This window comes from Bombina bombina, chromosome 6 (genome assembly GCF_027579735.1).
Source record: "Bombina bombina isolate aBomBom1 chromosome 6, aBomBom1.pri, whole genome shotgun sequence".
NCBI lineage: Eukaryota > Metazoa > Chordata > Amphibia > Anura > Bombinatoridae > Bombina > Bombina bombina.
The window spans coordinates 1,048,004,937-1,048,026,362 of NC_069504.1; the positions used below are offsets into that span (position 1 = coordinate 1,048,004,937).

At 38.2% G+C, this 21,426-nt stretch overlaps 1 protein-coding gene across 2 annotated transcripts in view; it reads right to left on the reverse strand.

Annotated features, from left to right (window-relative positions):
• Window positions 1-21,426, reverse strand: part of SLC6A13 (solute carrier family 6 member 13) — a 215,582-nt gene that overhangs the window by 26,389 nt on the left and 167,767 nt on the right. For both annotated transcript variants that reach the window (XM_053718822.1, XM_053718821.1), the window contains exon 10: window positions 9,207-9,319. In XM_053718822.1, the coding sequence (XP_053574797.1) occupies window positions 9,207-9,319 (113 nt within the window). The remainder of the gene's footprint in view (window positions 1-9,206; window positions 9,320-21,426) is intronic.

Genomic DNA, 21,426 nt, shown 5'->3' on the forward strand with positions numbered 1-21,426 from the left:
ACTGGCACATGCGTATAGCCAGACAAGGGCTGGTAATAGGGTCAGTGGTATCTGCATCTGTATAATAACACCCAGCACTATATGACACAGTAGTGACACTGGCACATGGGTATAGCCAGATGAGGGCTGGTTATAGGGTCAGTGGTATATGCATCAGTATAATAACACCTAGCACTATACAAAGACACAGTAGTGACACTGGCACATGGGTATAGCCAGAGAAGGGCTGGTTATAGGATCAGTGGTATCTGCATTAGTATAATAACACCCAGCACTATATAATGACACAGTAGTGACACTGGCGCATGGGTATAGCCAGAAGAGGGCTGGTTATAGGATCAGTGGTATCTGCATCAGTATAATAACACCCAGCACTATATAATGACACAGTAGTGACACTGGCGCATGTGTATAGCCAGAAGAGGGCTGGTTATAGGATCAGTGGTATCTGCATCAGTATAATAGCACCCAGCACTATATGATACAGTAGTGACACTGGCACATGGGTATAGCCAGACAAGGGCTGGTTTAGGATCAGTGGTATCTGCATCAGTATAATAACACCCAGCACTATATAATGACACAGTAATGAAACTGGCACAGACATGGGTATAGCCAGAAGAGGGCTGGTTATAGGATCAGTGGTATCTGCATCAGTATAATAACACCCAGCGCTATATAATGACACAGTAATGTCACTAGCACATGGATATAGCCAGACAAAGGCTGGTTATAGGGTCAGTGGTATCTGCATCAGTATAATAACACCCAGCGCTATATAATGACACAGTAGTGACACTGGCTCATGGGTATAGCCAGACAAGGGCTGGTTATAGGATCAGTGGTATCTGCATCAGTATAATAACACCCAGCACTATATAATGACACAGTAGTGACACTGGCACATGGGTATAGCCAGAGGAGGGCTGGTTATAGGATCAGTGGTATCTGCATCAGTATAATAACACCCATCACTATATAATGACACAGTAGTGACACTGGCACATGGATATAGCCAGAGGACGGCTGGTTATAGGATCAGTGGTATCTGCATCAGCATAATAACACCACGCACTATAAAATAATGTTTTTAAATTCAAATGTACCTTGGTGTCCTTCACTAAGGTCTGTACTTTGGAAAATGTCCGCCACAGCCTTTGTCTGTGCCTATCCCTGTGTACTAGCCATAAGCTGCCATCCTGCTGTACTAGTCATAAGCTGCCATCCTGTGGTACCAGCATACTGTCTTGTGCTCTAGAGCAGTGTTTCTCAATCACAGTCCTCAAGTACCCCCAACAGGCCAGGTTTTTATTATAGCTGAACCAGTGCACAGGAGAAGTAATCAGCTGATCAGTAGCCATGGTTACTAACCTGCTCTCATCCATTAGCTGATTACTTCACCTGTGCACTGGTTCAGCCAGGGCAGGCTCAAGAAATTGTGCTGCCTGGATCCAAGAATGCAATGACGCCCCCCCAGTAGTAACATTACTGGTTACTATATCAACTTACTAGCCTGCCTGCCAATCTGATTGCAACCAATGCTTATGCACTTGTCCCACCTTGAATGTCAACCCTGACCATCTCTTTCTCTTTGTGCATGATGATGATATGCTGCTGGGAGCATGTGACTTTTCCCACAGAGACACAGGACAGGGCTGGTCTTAATCTGACAATGACTGAATTAGTCACTGAAGTGCTGCCCCTTGTCAAGTGCTGCCAGGGTCCATTGGACCCACTTTGGTCCAATGGTTGAGCCGGCCCAGGGTTAATCTATAATGAAAACCTGGCCAGTTGGGGGTACTTGACGACCCAGGTTGAGAAACAATGCTCTAGAGGAACTTGCACCCTGCCTGTGTTCTAGTGGTACCTGTCAGCCTTCAAGTGGTTTATCCTGCCTTAGGCTCCAGAGGTACTAATCATAGACACCTGTTATTTGCTGCAGTTTATGTGTGTATCTTTTTGCCTGTGTATTTTAACTGCTATATTTGCATTCCTGTGTATTTCGCCTTGCCAGTCTGTGTGTGCAGCACCTGTACTATACTGTTTATTTGTATTCATTTGTATATTTATATACACACACATTTACATAGATAGACAGACAGACAGATAGATAGATAGAGTGTCTTATTTAAATATAAGTAACTCCTACTGGAATATTGTTATTACTATGGAATGGGTTCACATATTATTTGTCTGCCTCAATTTAATGCTGTGTTGTAACAATAACCATATGCCCACAATGTGTTCCAGAGTCTGGTATTGTCAATATTATAGGGTAGGTGTAAGAGCTTGTTGCTGTAATCTGTATAATAAGCTATAGATAAGTCTAAAGTATACTATTACTATCAAATGAGAGTGTGCTGATTGCAGAACTGAGCAGTTGAACAGTAGGTCATCAATACTCTGTGAACCTGCTTGCTCTGCTGCAAAGGGTCCCTGGAATTTTTTTTTTAAATATTGGCAACTATGTAACATTTAACTCCAAACTGCAAACACCAAAAATGACAAAGCATCATCTGGTATTACAAGTGGATGGTTAAATATTTTAACCAGAGCATCTTAACACAGCCACATTCTATACTTTTACTGGATAGTGCAGCAGGTGTTATTAGTGTGCTTTTTTGCGCTCATATTAAAAGTGGTGCTCTTGAACGCAATCCTAAATACCACTGTACAATGTAGTGCTTTTTGAGACCTGTAAACCGTTATTATTAATTGTGTAGCACAGGAAAACTCTATTACTTGTGCTCCATTATCTTAGAGCACTATCAGTTTAGCGTTTGAGAGATATCTGACTTGAATTTTATTACAAGACCAGAGACTCCTATTTTGCATATCTTTCTTTATACTACTCAATGCAGCCTTTTAAAGTGATGATACAGAAGTGAATAAAACATTAAAACAGTACAGATAAAACATGGTAAACGTAAGTAGCCAATGAAATGGGTACTTTAGTGAAAACAGAAAAAATGGACCAATAGGATGTGTCATAGCTCCCATAAACTGTCCAATACGTGCCCCAACTTCCTCTTTCTTTTGCTGCTCATGCAAAGATAAGTTTCTTATAAAGTTGCTCTTATTAAAATTCTTGTTATTATTATTGTATATTTGTATATAAAAACTTTCTTATATATCGTTTTTTCTACAAACATTTTACCCCTTATTGTTCTATTTCATTATTATACTTTTGTCTATTTTATTACTTTATTCATTTTTATTTTTTTTTCATCGCTTTTTTATCCTTTTGGTGGTCTTTCCCTTCTTTTTGCTACCGCCACACTAACCCGATATTTGTTTTTTGTCACTCTATTATACTTTCTATTTTCCTACCTTTTATCCGTTATTATTTTCTATTTTCGGCTCGTGCAGCCGTTCGCCATCTTGCTGCGTCATCACTCTTCTCTCCCCCCTTTGTTCCCGCCTCCTGGTTTCCCGCCCTCTGACGTAACTGTCTCTTCACCTCAGCTGGGCTCCCGAATAAACAAACTGCGCTCCGGATACTCTGTACATTTTGTATTCAGCTACAAATTATATACTCGATCTAGACACTAGATGGTGTGCTTGTATTACTTATTAGTATTTGCCTTCTATATTTTGTCTAACAGCAAGTTTGTGAGACTTATGTTTTAAAAATTATACGTTTTACACATAATTTTGGGTATTAGATTTTTATCAACTGAAGTTCTTAGCTATTATTATTACAATAAATTTTATTATATAAATATTTAATATTTAACATTATATTTATTATTAATATTATCAAAAAAATGTATTAACATGTCACAAATTTCTGAAGCCAATGAGCCTCTTACTGCTCAATCTGTTCAATCTATGATTGACAATTCTGTGGGAAAAATGTTGTCTCACATGACTAAACTCCTTTCCCAACAGCCTATTCCTAAAGCAATTTTTAAAAGGAAAAGACCCTTTTCTGCCTCTGTTTTTGCAAGCAAAAAATTATTGTCTAAGTCTCGTCAGACTTTAACTGACTCTTCAATTTCTGGCGGCAAAGGAAGGAAAACACCCGCTAAACCTTCCCCTAATCCCAAGGAGTTACATATGGGATCAAACATTTTTCTGAGTCTTTATCTCTGAAAAAATCTGAAAAAGTGGTCTTATCCTCCGACTCAGTTTCTTCTACTGAAGTAAATTCCAACTCTGATTTTGAGGATATATCGGATAATTTATCCTCAGATTCAGATTCCCCTAAGGCTAAAAAATGTAAAAAATCTATTAAAAAATCTAAGTCCTCAAAAAATGAGAATTTAAAATTTTTTGATTGTCTTGGTAATCCAAGATTTTGTGCAGATGACCTTCACCACCCGAGATCCTCCGAATGGTGCCCTTCTTTAGATGTAGCCACTTTTATTGATTTCCAATTAAAATTTCCCCTCAAAAAAGACTCTCGCAACAAAATGAGAGCTGAATGCCCTCGTCCCCTCCTTCCTAAGAATTCCTGTATAACCCCTGAAATTGACCCAAAAATTATAAAATTTATTGGCTCCTCTGGCTATAAAGTCAAGAAGGGCATGAATCGGGCATGGAAAACATGCCAAGATAAACTCTTAGACTCAGTTGGCCCAATTTCCAAACTTTTTGAAATTTCTGAGCAGGCTGTATTTGAAAATTCTCCTCTAGATCCCTTTTTAGTAAGGGAATAGGTTCAAAGAATACTTTCTTTTGTTGGAAATGCTAATTCAGCAATTATTATCGAACGTAGAAAGAACATTCTACGAAAAATCGATCCCAAGATTTGTGACAATGCTAATAACGAAATTGACTCTGATGCTAATGGTCTTCTTTTTGGGGATATTTTCCTAAAAGACCTCAATAACTATATTAATACTTTTTCTAATCTTAATAAAGTCAGAACTTCAGTTCGAAAAATTTTCTATCCTAATAGTTTTTCCGACAGGGCAGGGAAAGGCAGAGGTCGCTTTCCTGGCCGCACAAACTATCAGACAAGACCTCAATTCCAGCAACAGCAGTTTCAACAACCCTTCCATCGATCTTTTCAAGATCCTTCCACCTCACAGTTCTTTCCATCCCGATCCAGACCATGATTCCAAAGGGGTCAGCGTTCCAGAGCAAGATCTCGCCCCCCTACAAGTAAGTCCAGTTTTTCCTTCTTCTCTTCCTTCTTTCCCAGAAAATCTTGGTGGCAGACTCTCTTTTCGTTCAAAATTGGAATTTAATAACTTCAGACCCTTGGATCCTTCAATCAGTTAAAGGTGTTCTGATAGAATTTTCCTCCCCTCCTATTCAGATCTTAAGACCTCGTCCCATTCAATTTTCAATAGAGGATCAAAATCTGGTTCAATCAGAGGTTTTAAGTCTTTTTCAAAAACAGGCTATACAAAACACGGAATTTTCTCAAGACTTATTCATCAGCAATCTTTTCCTGGTAAAAAAGAAAAATAGACAATTCCGTCCGGTCATAAATTTAAGAGAACTAAACTCCTTTGTTTCCTATCATCATTTCAAGATGGAAGGAATTCATCTGTTAAGAGACTGTCTCAGAGAAAACGATTGGTTAATTCGTTTAGACCTCACAGATGCTTACCTGACCGTTCCAATTGCCCTGGAACATCGAAAATTCCTAACTTTTCCCTGGAAAGACCAATTGTGGAGCCTTACTTGCCTTCCTTTTAATCTTTCTTCAGCTCCTTGGATATTTACAAAATTGTTAAAACCAGTTATGGCCTGGTTGATACTCAGAGGAGTCCGTCTAATTATTTACTTAGACGACATTCTGATCATGAACCAGAGTTTCTTTTCTCTGCAAGATCAATTATACCTTACCATTCATCTTCTGGAGAATCTAGGTTTTATAATAAACAAACAGAAATCTGTTTTAACTCCTACACAATCTCTAATTTTTCTGGGTTTCTCCATAGATACTTCCAAATCTACTCTCAGTTTACCTCCAGACAAAATAAAGAACATCAAGAAAGAAATATCTCGTACCCTCTCAGCTCAATTTGTTCCCATCAGGAATATAGCCAGGATAGTAGGGTTACTTTCATCCTCTGTTCAGGCTATATTTCCTGCTCCTCTACACTATCGGGAACTACAACGTCTCAAAATTTGTAATTTAAAAAAAGGTTTCTCCTACTCTCACTTAATTCAACTTTCACCAGAAGCCAAGGTGGAACTCTCCTGGTGGCTCTCTCACATGGAAGCATGGAATGGGAGAGCTATTTTTGGCAATTCCCCAGACCTTGTCATCGAATCAGACGCCAGCAGATCCGGTTGGGGTGCTCGATGTGGTCCTTCCATCACAGGAGGAAAATGGTCTCTCTCAGAAAAGAGATTCCATATAAATTGTCTAGAACTGCTAGCGGGTTCTTTCGCTGTCAAGAGTTTTGTAAAAAACTCTTCTCCAGTTACCATTCTTCTCCGCATGGACAATATCTCTGCAGTTCGTTATCTGAACCGTTTGGGAGGTACAAAATCCAGAGATCTATCCAACATTACCAAAGAATTCATACATTTATGCTTAGACAGGAATATTTCTGTGAAAGCAGAATATATTCTGGGTCTCTCAAACACCGCGGCGGACTAGGGTTCCCGTTTTCTGACGGACTTCAGCAACTGGAGACTCGACAGGAAAGTTTTCCTTTCTCTCTCTCATCTCAGAGGTCCTTTCAATTTAGATCTTTTTGCATCTCGTCTAAATTTTCAAATTCTCCATTATTACAGTTGGAGACCGGATCCAGAAGCAGCCACTATAGACGCCTTTCTCCAACTCTGGCCCCCTCAGGGAGCATATGCCTTCCCTCCCTTCTCAATGATTTCAAGAACAATTTCAGTAGTCCGCAGGGACAAAATTTCTCTCCTGATAATAACCCCCCTTTGGCCAACTCAACCGTGGTACCCTTCTCTTCTGGAGATGTCATTCAAACTTCCTATTCTTCTTCCTCATCTTCCTCACTTACTGTCCAATCCAGAAGGAGATTTTCACGAACTCTTCAAGACTCTCTCCGTCTAATAGCTTGGTCAATTTCGGGGATTCCTGCCCTCTTGAAGGACTTTCTGAAGGAGCTAAATCTCTCATGCAAGAATTTTGGGCCCCAGGCACCCGAAAATCTTATTTTTACGCATGGACGAAGTGGTCTTGCTGGTGCTTGGATAGGAACTTGGATCCCCTTTCAGCTGATTTGAATCATATTATCAATTTCTTGTCCTCCCTTTTTGAATCGGGTTTAGCCTACAGATCTATTAATTTATATTGATCTGCTATTTTGGCTAAACACTCTCTATTAAATAATTTTCCTGTTGGACAACATCCCCTCATTTGTAGACTTTTGAAAGCCATTAGACTGAAGCGTCCTCCTACTCCCAAATATAATTTCTTTCTGGGACGTTGATAAAATTTTCTCTCTTTTCAAATCTTTGCCTTCTAATAACCTTCTTTCCCTAAAACAACTTTCTGCTAAATTAGCTACCTTACTATGTCTCATTTCTTTTCATAGGGTTTCTGATGTTGGTGATTTAGATTTTAATTCTAAAGTTTTTTTCTCCTGAAGGTGTTACCTTTTTCTTCTATTTTCTACCCTTTTTTACCTTCTGAACCTTCCCTTTGTGTGGTTAAATGTCTCAAAGAATATGAATCTAGAACTTCTCTTTTCAGATCTTCATCTTCTAATCAACTTTTTATTTCTTTTGTTCCTCCTCATGCTCCTGTCACTAATACTTCTATTTCCCGCTGGGTGAAGTGGGTTATGAAAGAAGCTGGTATTGATATTTAAAAAAATTTCTGCTCACTCTGTTAGAGGTTCCACTGCTTCTAAAGCCTTTCTTAAAGCTGCTCCTTTACAACAGATTTTATTTTCTGCAGATTGGTCTTCGGACTCTATTTTCAAGCAGTTTTATTTCAAACCCATTCTTCATCCAGCTAACAATTTACTTATTTAATATTTGCTTTAAACTAGCAAAATAGGAGTTTCTGGTCTTGTAATAAAATTCTGATTATCCTAGCTTGTGAAGGTATAATCTAGATTTTTTCCCACCTCTGCATGTACCCTCCCTTTTTTGTTTTTTCTCATTATTAACATTATGTTTGGTTTCAGTTACCCACTAATCATGAAGACTTGAAAAGTGGTTTCATCCCTCTTCATTCGTCTCTACAATCAATCCCTTCAAATCCTCGGAAGTTCTTCTCCCAGTTCAAAGAATCCTGGTTTTCTTCTACATCTCAAGGTTTTGGAATTAAAAGAAGTCTTCTCGAGTCCTGTTGGATTGCAATATTTCTGTTGGTTTTGGTTTTCATAATGGAACTTTTTTCTGTTATTTCTAATATCTGGAACTTCAGCATCAAGCAAGAAAGAGGAAGTTGGGGCACGTATTGGACAGTTTATGGGAGCTATGACACATCCTATTGGTCCATTTTTTCTGTTTTCACTAAAGTACCCATTTCAATGGCTACTTACGTTTACCATGTTTTATCTGTACTGTTTTAATGTTTTATTCACTTCTGTATCATCACTTTAAAAGGCTGCATTGAGTAGTATAAAGAAAGATATGCAAAATACTTGTCTCTGTGTCTTTAATAAAATCTAGATTATACCTTCACAAGCTAGGATAATCGGAATTTTACTGTATGGTACGTATAATATGTGAGGGATTAGGTGCCCTAGACAATCACTTGAGCGATAAAAAACAACTTGAATTATGTTTTTGTGCAAAATATTCTCATGAGAATGGGATACATAGATAGATAGATGATAGATGGATAGATGGATAGATAGAAAGCTAGATAGATTAATAGATATAGATGATGATAGATAGATTCATGAGTAACCAGAAGTGCCCCTACCCTGGAACTTAGCTTATTATCTCTATGAGTTAACATTAGCTTGAGCTATTCTTTTGATGCCAATGAGCCATAAGTTTAATACTGATGTGCAGCACATTCATACAACTACTGGCTGCCCATGCTGCCACCACTGAGAAACATTCTGCCAATGCAGATTGCTAGACAAACAAGTGCATGAATGTTAAAACCATGTATATTGTAAGCTTTTTGTAGCAGAACTCTCCTCCCCTTTATTAATAATTTTGTTCAGTTGTTATTTACTTGTATGTATCTGTAATCCTTTTTTACCATGAGTCATTGTCATGGCCTTACCTCTACTCATACACCCAGTGCCACAGAATTCTGTGGAACTTTTCAAGCAAATGATTATAATAATATGTATAAATACCTGACTGTCCAGTCCTAGAAGAATAACCATGATAAAGAAGAAACAGGCCCAGAGAGGGGAGAATGGCATCATGGAGACAGCTCTGGGGTATGCAATGAATGCCAGGCCTGGACCTGCAGAGGAGTAAAACATAAATCAGAAAAACAAAGAATATTTTTCCTGGAAAGAACAACCCATGGAATTTACAGAATAACTGGTGCAAAGAAGATTCCAACACTGCTCCTTGTAAATAGAAACTGATTCTGTGATGGAATCCAGTCACTGAAACCACATATATCATCTCAGATGCAACGCTTACTTCTTAGGAATCTGACCCATGACACTAATGGCATTATTTTAACCTGCATAGCTGGTAATGTGAGACTGTGCTGAAAATACCAGTTAAAGAAAAATAACCTTTAACCTCTACAACCTCACACTGGTCTTGACCTCACATCTGGCTTTTACTCAGACATGGACAGTTAAAGGGACATTAAACACATACTTCTTATGAATAAAAGTGTGCTTTGTCTCACTTTTTCCTAGAGAAGCCAAAATAAATCAATAAATCAATAACCTAGATTTTCAGAATGCTACAACTAAAAATTATTTAGGCAATATGCAGCATTTTAAAATATTTTGCTTACTGGCCTGTCTAGGGATCATTGGACACAGCACAATTTTTACACAAAAGCATTAAATGTTGCTTTAAGGATGAGAGCAGTATTGACTCCATCTATTGCAGCATTAAATAAGAAAACCACTTTACACCTTGAAGTTTAGACACCACATATCTGATTTATTAGTTGCTACACAAACTGTTGATAAATGCTAGTAACATCCCATTCACACACCTCCCAACATTTGTGTCCAGGTATTAGGAATTCAGGAGGTTGAGGAAGACTGCTGCCCTTTGTGGGCGGGGCCGTATTGGGAGGGGAAGGTATCATGGGTGGATAATATGTGGGATAGTAGGTGTGTCTGGGCATTCAGTGGGCATGTCTGGTTGGTTCATGGGCGTGTCTGGGGGTCTGTGGGCGGGGTTAAGGTAAATGCGCAAATAGGGACATATGGCTGTATCAGAGGAACAGCCACACGGAGCTCAGAAATAATTAGAAATAACCAGAAAGAAATCATCATGTAACTTTACATCAAATTTTGACACCTGAACGTGTTGTAGAACATAAACCATCATTCACAAGATGTTTTTTATTATGTTCACACAATTTTTAACCTGTACACCAACAAGATTACCAACAAGATGCATTCTTGTTTCTGTTTAGAGATTATTAAGTTAGGCAAATAGAGTGCAACATCAGTTTTGTGCTCACTGCTGAGCACCGTTTAGTAATTAAACCATGGAATGCGCAAAATGCTAAACTTTTACAGCTGCCCTAAAAGAAACAAAATGAGTAGGTGTCAGGAAAATATTTAAAATCAAATAATAAAAACAGTGAGAGGCAGAAGGTAGAGTAACACATATGCTTCTCTCTATGTAAAACAGAATGGCTCATGAGAGTAGTGCAGTATTTTTGGCTGATTTAGGGCTAGATTATGTGTGGAGCACAATCTAGCGCTTCCGCTCGCGCGTAAACTACACTAGTAGACGGAGGCTTTTTGCACCTCATTAACTTCTTCTCCCATAGAGGTCAATGGAAAGTGCAAACTGAAAAAACATAACACCTATACTCACACGCTAACCCGACAGGAGTTATAAAAACTCCAATGATCTTCACATACAGAACATGCGTTTTACACATTGGGTTTCATAATTTAGATTAAACGTGGTCGGGTTAGTACGCATGAAAATTTTGTAATCTTAAGGCTCTTTATGGAAATATTAAATATTTTAAAAAATAATAAAAAACATTCAGGTAGATTACAAGTTATGCGCACTATAGTGAATTTAACGAACGCAACAAAAGTTGCGTTATTTCACCCCCTATAGCGCAGCCATTACAAGTTTTAAAACAGCCGGCTTGTGGGTCCGATATAGTTGTATTGAGCTTCATACCGCACAAAATACAAGCACTGTTTTGACGTGCTCGTGCACACTTTCCCCATAGACATCAATGGGGAGAGAGGGTCAGAAAAAAACCTAACACCTGCGATCGCAGAATGAAAAGCTCTGTAACGCAGCCCCATTGATGTCTATGGGGGAAAAAAGATACGTTTGAACCTAACACCCTGACATAAACCCCACGTCTAAACACCCCTAATCTGCTGCCCCCGACATCGCTGACACCTACATAATGTTATTAACCCCTAATCTGCCGCTCCCAATATCGCCGCCACCTAAATAAATCTATTAACCCCTAATCTGCCGCTCCTGATATCGCAGCCACTATACTAAAGTTATTAACCCCAATTCTCCTGCACCCCAACATCACCCACACTATAATAAAGATATTAACCCCTATTCCGCCGCTCCCCGACATCGCCACCACTAAATAAAGTTATTAACCTCTAAACCTCTGGCCTCCCACATCACTACCACTAAATAAACCTATTAACCCCTAAACCACCAGCCCCCCACATCGCAACAACCTAAATTAAACTATTAACCCCTAAACCTAACCCTAACTCTAACACCCCCTAACTGTAACATAATTAAAATAGAGCTAAATTAAAGTTAAAATTATTAACTAAATAATACCTATTTAAAACGAAATACATACTTAGTGATGTCCCGAACTGTTCGCGTTTGTGGGCGAACACATGGCGATGTTCGATTCGCCCCTATGTATCATCATTGTGGAAACTTTAACCCTTTATGTCACAGCCGCCTGACACATTAGAGCCAATCAACATCAGACACTCCCTCACAGACCCTCCCAGCTACTCGGAATCCGCCATTTTAGACTCATAACGACCTTGCTTTCTTAATGAGAGGACGTGTTGTGTTTTTGCTCCTGATATTAATAGGAAAAACATAGCTAGGCTAGTGTATTTACAGTCCAGAAGGACTCCACTCATCTCTGCTGAAAGCACAGCACCCCAAAAAGCCCTTTTTAGGGCTATTTTTCGTGCAGTTTTTTGTTTGTTTTTTCGTTTTTTTTTATTAGCATTTGCCTGGCTTTCAGCTGTGTGTTTAAGGCTCACAGCATATGCTGTGACTACTGCCACCACTGATATCTCCCTAACAACATTACTTTAAATTTAACTAACCCAAAAATGTAATTATTTTTCTAGTGTAATTTTTTTTCATTTTCTATCAGGCCAGTGTCACACAGCATATACTCTGGTTCATTGCTCTGTGCCAGCCAGCAGCCACCAGTGTTAATATCCGTTTATAACATTATTTTAAATTTAAAAAAAAAATAAAAAATATATATTTTGCTAGTGTAATATAATTACATTTACTATCAGGCCTGTGTCTGTCAGGCTCACTCAGCATTAATATACCTCATTTTTTTTCAGTCTTTTTGTTAATTGGTCTGTGCCAGGCAGCCACCCAGCACTCATATCTATTCTTCTTCACCTTAATTTTAATATAAAAAACAAAAAGTTTAAATTTGTTTGCTAGTGTAATCTAATATAATTTTCTATCCGGCCTGTGTGTTTTGCTGACATACAGAGCCTACTGTGTTTACTTACTGCCCTCCCTAGTCTATGAGCCACGACTCATATGTGTTTAACCTTTTTTTAATTCCCCCCCCCCAAAAAAAAAATAATTTCAATCATTTTTCTAGTGTAATCTAATAGTATTTTCTATCAGGCGTGTGTGTATCCAACTTACAGAGCCTACTGTTTTTAATAGCTGCCCTTCCAAGGCTATCAGCCACGACTCATATGTATGTGCTTAACCTTTTTCTTAAAATTTCCCAAAAAAAGTCTTTAAATCATTATGCTAGTGTAATCTAATTGTATTTTCTATCAGGGCTGTGTCTAACTGTCTATCTGACTTACGCAGCATACTGTTGTTAATTGCTGCCCTACGTAGCAGCCAGCCAGTGCGACCACTCATAGAGTCATATGTGCATTGCACTTCTTAACATAATTTTAATATTAAAATCTAAAATTTTAAAATATTTTTCTAGTGTAATCTAACTTAATTTTCTATCAGGCCTGTGTTTTTGTCACTTACACAGCATACTGTGTTAAATTGCTGCCCTACCTACCATCCACGACTCATATCTGCCAGCCTGTGTGACAGGCCCAACTAGCCAATTAGTGGCACCAATCACAAATCTTGTAACAGTAATTAAAAAAAAAAATCATAATTTTTTTGACTGCAAATATTCAGTCTCCTAGTGCCATTGAATTGCATTTACCTCCTGCCTGCCACTGCCAGCCTTTTGTGCCAGGCCGTCTAGCCAACTATTTACACCAATCATAATTGTTGTCACAGACAGTATAGTTACTAATTAAAATTAAAAAAATTTTTTTTGTTGATCTTAATCCTCAGTTTGCTCGTGCCCTCAAATTGCACTTTTCTACTGCCTTCCAAGCCTGTGTGCCAGGCCTACTTGAAAAATATTTTGCGAAAGGTAACCTTACCATGGTTCCCTGCACGCACGTATTGTTGTTATATTTTTGGTGAGGGTAATCATGATGGCCATGTAGACCACCACCACTGAGAGTCCTGAAAGTAACAGGGATGAGATGAAAGAGCTAAGAATAGTAGAACTTGAAACAACAGAGTTAGCCATGGGTGTTAGTGCAAAACCGCTTGGCTTTTTTTTAGGCTTTGGGTGCGGCTATTCGTGCAGGCCATATAGAGCTGCCACCATTCAGTGTCGTATCAGCTATTAAACTAATAAAACAGTACTACCAAAATACAGCCAATGAAGGGCCTTAGGAAGACTGAGCCAAGGTTGAATTGTAGTATTTGGTTAGGCTAATCATGATGGCCATGTAGACCACCACCGAGAGTCCTGGAAGTAACAGGGATGATGAGATGAAAGTGCTAAGAATAGTACTACTTGAAACAACAGAGTTAGCCATGGGTGTTAATCCAAGACCGCTTGGATTTATTTTTGTATTGGGTGCGGCTAATCTTGCAGGCCATATAGAGCTGCCACCATTCGGTGTTGTATCAGCTATAAAAATAATAAGAACTGTACTATCAAAATACAGCCAATGAAGGGCCTATGAAGACTGAGCAAAGGTTGGATTGTAGTATTTTGTTCGGCTAATCATGATGGCCATGTAGACCACCCGTAACAGGGATGAAAGTGCTAAGAATAGTACTAATTGAAACAACCGAGTTAGCCATGGGTGTTAGTCTAAGACCACTCAGCCTTTTTTTTGGGTTTGGGTGCAGCTAATCATGAAGGCCAGATAGACCTGCCACCATTTGGTGTTGTAACAGGTATTAAACTGCAAAGAACAGTACTACTTAACAAAACCTACTTACCATGGGTCCCAGAGCATATGTTTGGTTATTATATTTTGTAAGGGTAATCATGCAGGCCATATAGACCTCCACCGATAGGGTGAGTATGAGTAACAGCTATTAAATGCGAAGGACATTACTAATTTACACAACATAGTTACCATGGGTCGCAGACCAAGAGCAGATGTCTTATTATTATATTTTGTATGGGTAATCATCCAGGCCGTATAGACCTCACCAAATAGGGGGAGTTACAGAGATTAAAGTGCTAAGAATGGTAGTACTTAAAACACAACCTAGTTAAAATAGGTACCAGACCGCATATATTATTATTATATTTTTTCAGGGTAATCAGGCAGGCCATATAGAACACCCCCGATAGGGGGGGGGGGGGGGAAACAGGGATTAAAGTGCTAAAAAAAGTACTAATTAACACAAGCTAGTTGGGTCCAAGAACGCATGTTTAATTATTAGACTTTATTAGGGTAATTATATATCTAACAAATCTATCTATTTCTCTTCTATCGATTCTATCTAACTATCAATCTATGTATATCTATCTATCCTATCTATCAATCTATCTTCTGTCCGGGATGTTTTGAGACAGCCACTTTGGGAATGTTAGTTGATTTAGGCCCATTATGGCTTAAAAGCAGACTCTGCATAAACTATGTAATTTTCCATGGGAGTTTTGCCAGGGATCCCCCTCCAGCATGCGACAGTCCAGGTGTTAGTACCCTTGAAACAACTTTTCCATCACTATTGTGGCCAGAAAGAGTCCTTGTAGGTTTTAAAGTTCGCTTGCCTATTGAATTCAATGGCGGTTCGTGGGTTCGCGAACAATACCGGAAGTTTGAGTCCGCCGTTCGCGAACCGAAAATTTTAGGTTCGCGACATCACTATACATACTTACCTGGGAAATAAAACCTAAGCTAGCTAGAATATAACTAATAGTTATATTGTAGCTAGCTTGTAGCTAGCTTAGGTTTTATTTTTATTTCACAGGTAAGTTTGTATTTATTTTAACTAGGTAGACTAGTTAGTAAAGAGCTATTAACTATTTACTAACTACCTAGTTAAAATAAATACAAACTTACCTGTGAAATAAAACCTAAGCTGCCTTACACTAAAACCTAACATTACAAAAAATGAAAAACACTAAAATTAAAAAAAAATAAAAAACCTACCATTACAAAAAACAATAAAAATTATTTCTAATCTAATACCATGTTTAAAAAAAAAAAAAACACCCCAAAATAAAAAGCCTAATCTATAATAAACAAAACAAACACCCCCTTACAGTATACAAACCCCCACCCCCCAAACCCACAAAATAAAAATAAAGTAAAACCTAATCTGCCCATTGCCCTAAAAAAAGGGCATTTGTATCGTCATTGCCCTTAAAAGGGCATTAAGCTCTTTTTCCTGCCCTTAAAAGGGCATTCAGCTCTTTTACGAAATGCCCAACCCCTAATAGAAAAATAAAAACCCACCCCAAAACTAAATAAAAACATTATACAAAATAAAAAACGAATTATTAAAAATAATAAAAATTATTCCTATTCTAATACCCATTTTTTTTAAAAAAAACACCCCAAAATAAAAAACCTAATCTAGAATAAACTACCAATTAAGACTTAAAAGGGTCTTTTGTGGGGCATTGCCCTAAGTTAAACAGATCTTTTACCTGAAAATAAATTACAAAGACCCACTAACATTACAAACCCCCACCCCCCCCAAACCCACAAAATAAAAAAAACTATCTAAAAAAATCTAAGCTACCCATTGCCCTGAAAAGGGCATTTGTATGGGCATTGCCCTTAATAGGGCATTTAGCTCTTTTGCATTGCCCTGAAAAGGGCATTTAACTCTTTTACAAATAGCCCAAACCCTAAACTAAAAAAAAAGCCACCCAAAACATTTTTTTTTTAATTTCCAAAATCAAATTAGCCAATAGGAATGCAAGGAACGCAATTTTGAATCGCGTACCTTGCACTGTAGATTCAGTATACGGTGGCGACCGTATGAAGAGGATGCTCCGCACTGGATGCCTTTAGGATGGACCCGCTCCGCGCAGTCAGGATGAAGATAGAAGACGCCGCCGGGATAAAGATAGAAGATGCCGCCTGGATGAAGATGGAGCAGCCTGCCGCCTGGATGAAGATGGAGCCACAGGGATGAAGATCCTTCAAGCGGGACTTCAGCAACTGTAAGTGGATCTTCGGGGTTAGTGTTAGGATTTTTAAAGGTTTTTTGGGTGGGTTTTTTTTTTAGTTTATGGTTTGGGCTATTTGTAAAAGAGCTAAATGCCCTTTTCAGGGCAATGCAAAAGAGCTAAATGCCCTTTTAAGGGAAATACCCTTGGTAGTTTATTGTAGGCTAGGGTTTTTTTTATTTTGGGGGGCTTTTTTATTTTTATAGGGCTATTAGATTAGGTGTAATTATTTTTTATTTTTGATAATTTCGTTTGTTATTTTTTGTAATTTAGTCTTTTTTATATTTTGTAATTAGATAGTTTGTAATTTTTAGAGTAGTGTTAGGATTTTTTGAATGTGTATTTTAGTTTTATTTAATTGGTAGTTAGTTTAATTTTAGTTTATTAGTTATATTAGTTTAATTATTAGTTTAAACTTAGTTTTTTTAATTTGACAGGTAAGTTTTAATTTAATTTAAGATAGGGAAATTGTAATTTTAATATAAAGTTAGGGGTGCATTAGGTTTAGGGGTTACTATTTTAAATTTGTTTATTGCGATGTGGGGGCTTTCGGTTTAGGGGTTAATAGGTTTATTTAGTATATTTCATTGTGGGGGGTTTTCGGTTTAGGGGTTAATAGGTTTATTATAGTGGCGGCAGAATTAGGGGTTAATAACTTTAGTATAGTGGGGGCGATGTGGGCGAATGGTAGATTAGGGGTTAATAATATTCAAATAGTGTTTGCGATGCGGGAGGGCGGCGGTTTAGGGGTTAATAACTTTATTATAGTGGCAGCGATGTTGGGGAGAGGCGGAATAGGGGTTAATAATTTTTAACAGTGGCGGCAATGTCGGGAGCGGCAGATTAGGGGTTAATAACTTTAAAATAGTGTTTTGCGATGCGGGAGGGCCTCGGTTTAGGGGTTAATAGGTAGTTTATGGGTGTTAGTGTACTTTGTAACACATTATGAGTTTTATGTAACAGTTTTGAAGGGTAAAACTCATAACTACTGCTCTCAGATTGCGAAACAGATCGTGTCGGTATAGGGTGTAACGCAAGCTTTTTAGCCTCACCGCAAAACTCATAATGGCTGTGCTATGGAAGTCCCATGAAAAAAACATACGGCTAGATTTAGAGTTTTGTCGGTAAAGACCCACGTAGCTAACGCTGCTTTTTTCCCAGCGCACCCTTAAGACAACGCTGGTATTTAGAGTTGTCTAAGTGGCTGTGTTAGGCTCAGAAAAGGGAGCATTGAGCAGAATTTAGCTTCCCTTCAACCCTCAATACCAGCGTTGCTAACGGTAGCGGTAAGCTGGCAATACGTGCTCGTGCACGATATCCCCATAGGAAACAATGGGGCTGAGCTGGCTGGAAAAAAACCTAAACACTCTCTAAGTCTACACATAACACCCTAACATGAACCCTGAGTCTAAACACCCTTAACTTTACACAATTATTAACCCCTAATCTGCCGGCCCCTCTATCGCTGACACCTACATTATATTATTAACCCCTAATCTTCCGACCGGACACCGCCGCCACCTACATTATCCCTATGAACCCCTAATCTGCTGCCCCTAACATCGCCGACACCTACATTATATTTATTAACCCCTAATCTGCCCCCCCAACGTCGCCGCAACCTAACTACAAGTATTAACCCCTAATCTGCCGACCGGACCTCGCCACCACTATAATAAATGTATTAACCCCTAAACCGCCGCACTCCCGCCTCGCAAAAACTAGAAAAAATTGTATTAACCCCTAATCTGCCCTCCCTAACATCGCCGCCACCTACCTACAATTATTAACCCCTAATCTCCCGCCCGCAACGTCGCCACTACTATAATAAATGTATTAACCCCTAAACCTAAGTCTAATCCTAACACCTCCCTAACATAAATATAATTTAAATAAAACGAAATAATAATATTAATAATAGTTTATATAATTGTATTTTAGTTTAGCTAATTGTAGTTAATTTATTTAATTAATTTAATGATAGTGTAGTGTTAGGTGTATTTGTAACTTAGGTTAGGATTTATTTTACAGGTAATTTTGTAATTATTTTAAGTAGGTAGCTATTAAATAGTTAATAACTATTTAATAGCTATTGTACCTAGTTAAAATAAATACAAAGTTGCCTGTAAAATAATTATAAATCCTAAAATAGCTACAATGTAATTATTATTTATATTGTAGCTATATTAGGGTTTATTTTATATGTAAGTATTTCGTTTTAAATAGGAATAATTTATTTCATTATAGGAATATTATTTAGTTTAATTTAAATTATATTTAAGTTAGGGGGGTGTTAGGGTTAGGGTTAGACCTAGGTTTAGGGGTTAATACATTTATAATAGTAGCAGCGGCGTTGCGGGCTGGAGATTAGGGGTTAATGATTGTAGGTAGATGGCAGTGATATCAGGGAGGGCAGATTAGGGGTTAATACAATTTATTCTAGTGTGTCAGGGTTTTTCCCTATTGTGTTTGCCATGTGCTGCTGGCAGCCATTTTACTCACCTCTCTTCCTGACTTGGTGCATTGTGGGAGATGCTGCTCACTTCCTGCACTTCCTTTTATGGCCAGACTGTTGTGCATCATCCATGTGAGACAGGATGCAGTCTAAGAATTGTGATGTCATCATTTATTATTTAAAGGGCCTCTGTTCAGTATGCTTTGCCTTTGCGTTGTCTCAGACCTGTTTGTGAGAGTTCCTGTGTATTACCTGGCTGCCTGACGTTCTTCCTGGTTCCTGATCCCTGGCTTGTTCCTGACTCTGCTGTTCTCCTTGTTCCTGATTCCGGCTCGTCTGACTATTCGCTTTGGCTCCTGACTTGGCTCGTCTGACTACCAGCTCTGGTTTTGACTCCTGGCTTGTTATTTGACTTGTGGACATTTTATAATTTTTTTGCTATTAATAAAGGTGTGATTATTTTTGCACTTCTCGTCTCAATCTGATTCCTGGCACCCTGACATAGTGTTTGTGAGGCGGGAGTGTGGTGGTTTAGGGGTTAATACATTTATTATAGTGGCGGCGAGGTCCGGTCGGCAGATTAGGGGTTAATAAGTGTAGTTAGGTTGCAGCGACGTTGGGGGGGGGGCAGATTAGGGGTTAATAAATATAATATAGGTGTCGGCGATGTTACGGGCAGCAGATTAGGGGTTCATAGGTATAATGTAGGTGGCGGCGGTGTCCGATCAGCAGATTAGGGGTTAAAAAATTTTATTATAGTGTTTGTGATGTGGGAGGCCTCGGTTTAGGGGGTTATAGGTAGTTTATGGGTGTTAGTGTACTTTGTAGCACAGTAGTTAGGAGCTTTATATTCCGGCGTTAGCCCATAAAGCTCCTAACTACTGACTTTTTTTGGCGGTAGGAGTCTTGTCGGTAGAGGGTCTACCGCTCAGTTCTTCCAAGACTCCAAATACCAGCGTTAGGCAAATCCCATAGAAAAGATAGGATACGCAATTGACGTAAGGGGATCTGCGAACGCACAACTCATAATCTACCTGATTAAAAAGTATTAAACAAACTTACAGTATGTTTAATATTTTTTTTATAAAATGTATATTTTATGTTTTAATAACGCGCTTTAAGATTGCTATGTTTTCATGTGCGCTAACTTGACCACTTTAACTGTACATTGTGAAACCAGATTTGCAAAGTGCATATTTTACATTCCTTTGTTCTTCACATAGAAAATAGTGTACTTTTTATTATAAAATATATATATATATATATATATGATATTGTTCATGTAAAATACATATCTATACCTATACAATATATCTGTAGGAATAGAATTACAGGTAATATATATATCTATATATTTACAATACAAAGCACACTGTCCTGTAAGTGAACATTGGAATGTTAAATATGTACAGTAAATATTCAGTAAAACACAAATAGTTAAATATATATGTAAACACTTATATATACTGTATATATATATAAATATTTAGACATGTGTGTGTGTGTATATATATATACATATTTAGACATGTGTGTGTATATACAGGGAGTGCAGAATTATTAGGCAAGTTGTATTTTTGAGGATTAATTTTATTATTGAACAACAACCATGTTCTCAATGAACCCAAAAAACTCATTAATATCAAAGCTGAATAGTTTTGGAAGTAGTTTTTAGTTTGTTTTTAGTTATAGCTATTTTAGGGGGATATCTGTGTGTGCAGGTGACTATTACTGTGCATAATTATTAGGCAACTTAACAAATAACAAATATATACCCAATATAACATCTCAACATTCACAAATATACATTTCTGACATTCAAAATCAAAACAAAAACAAATCAGTGACCAATATAGCCACCTTTCTTTGCAAGGACACTCAAAAGCCTGCCATCCATGGATTCTGTCAGTGTTTTGATCTGTTCACCATCAACATTGCGTGCAGCAGCAACCACAGCCTCCCAGACACTGTTCAGAGAGGTGTACTGTTTTCCCTCCTTGTAAATCTCACATTTGATGATGGACCACAGGTTCTCAATGGGGTTCAGATCAGGTGAACAAGGAGGCCATGTCATTAGATTTTCTTCTTTTATACCCTTTCTTGCCAGCCACGCTGTGGAGTACTTGGACGCGTGTGATGGAGCATTGTCCTGCATGAAAATCATGTTTTTATTGAAGGATGCAGACTTCTTCCTGTACCACTGCTTGAAGAAGGTGTCTTCCAGAAACTGGCA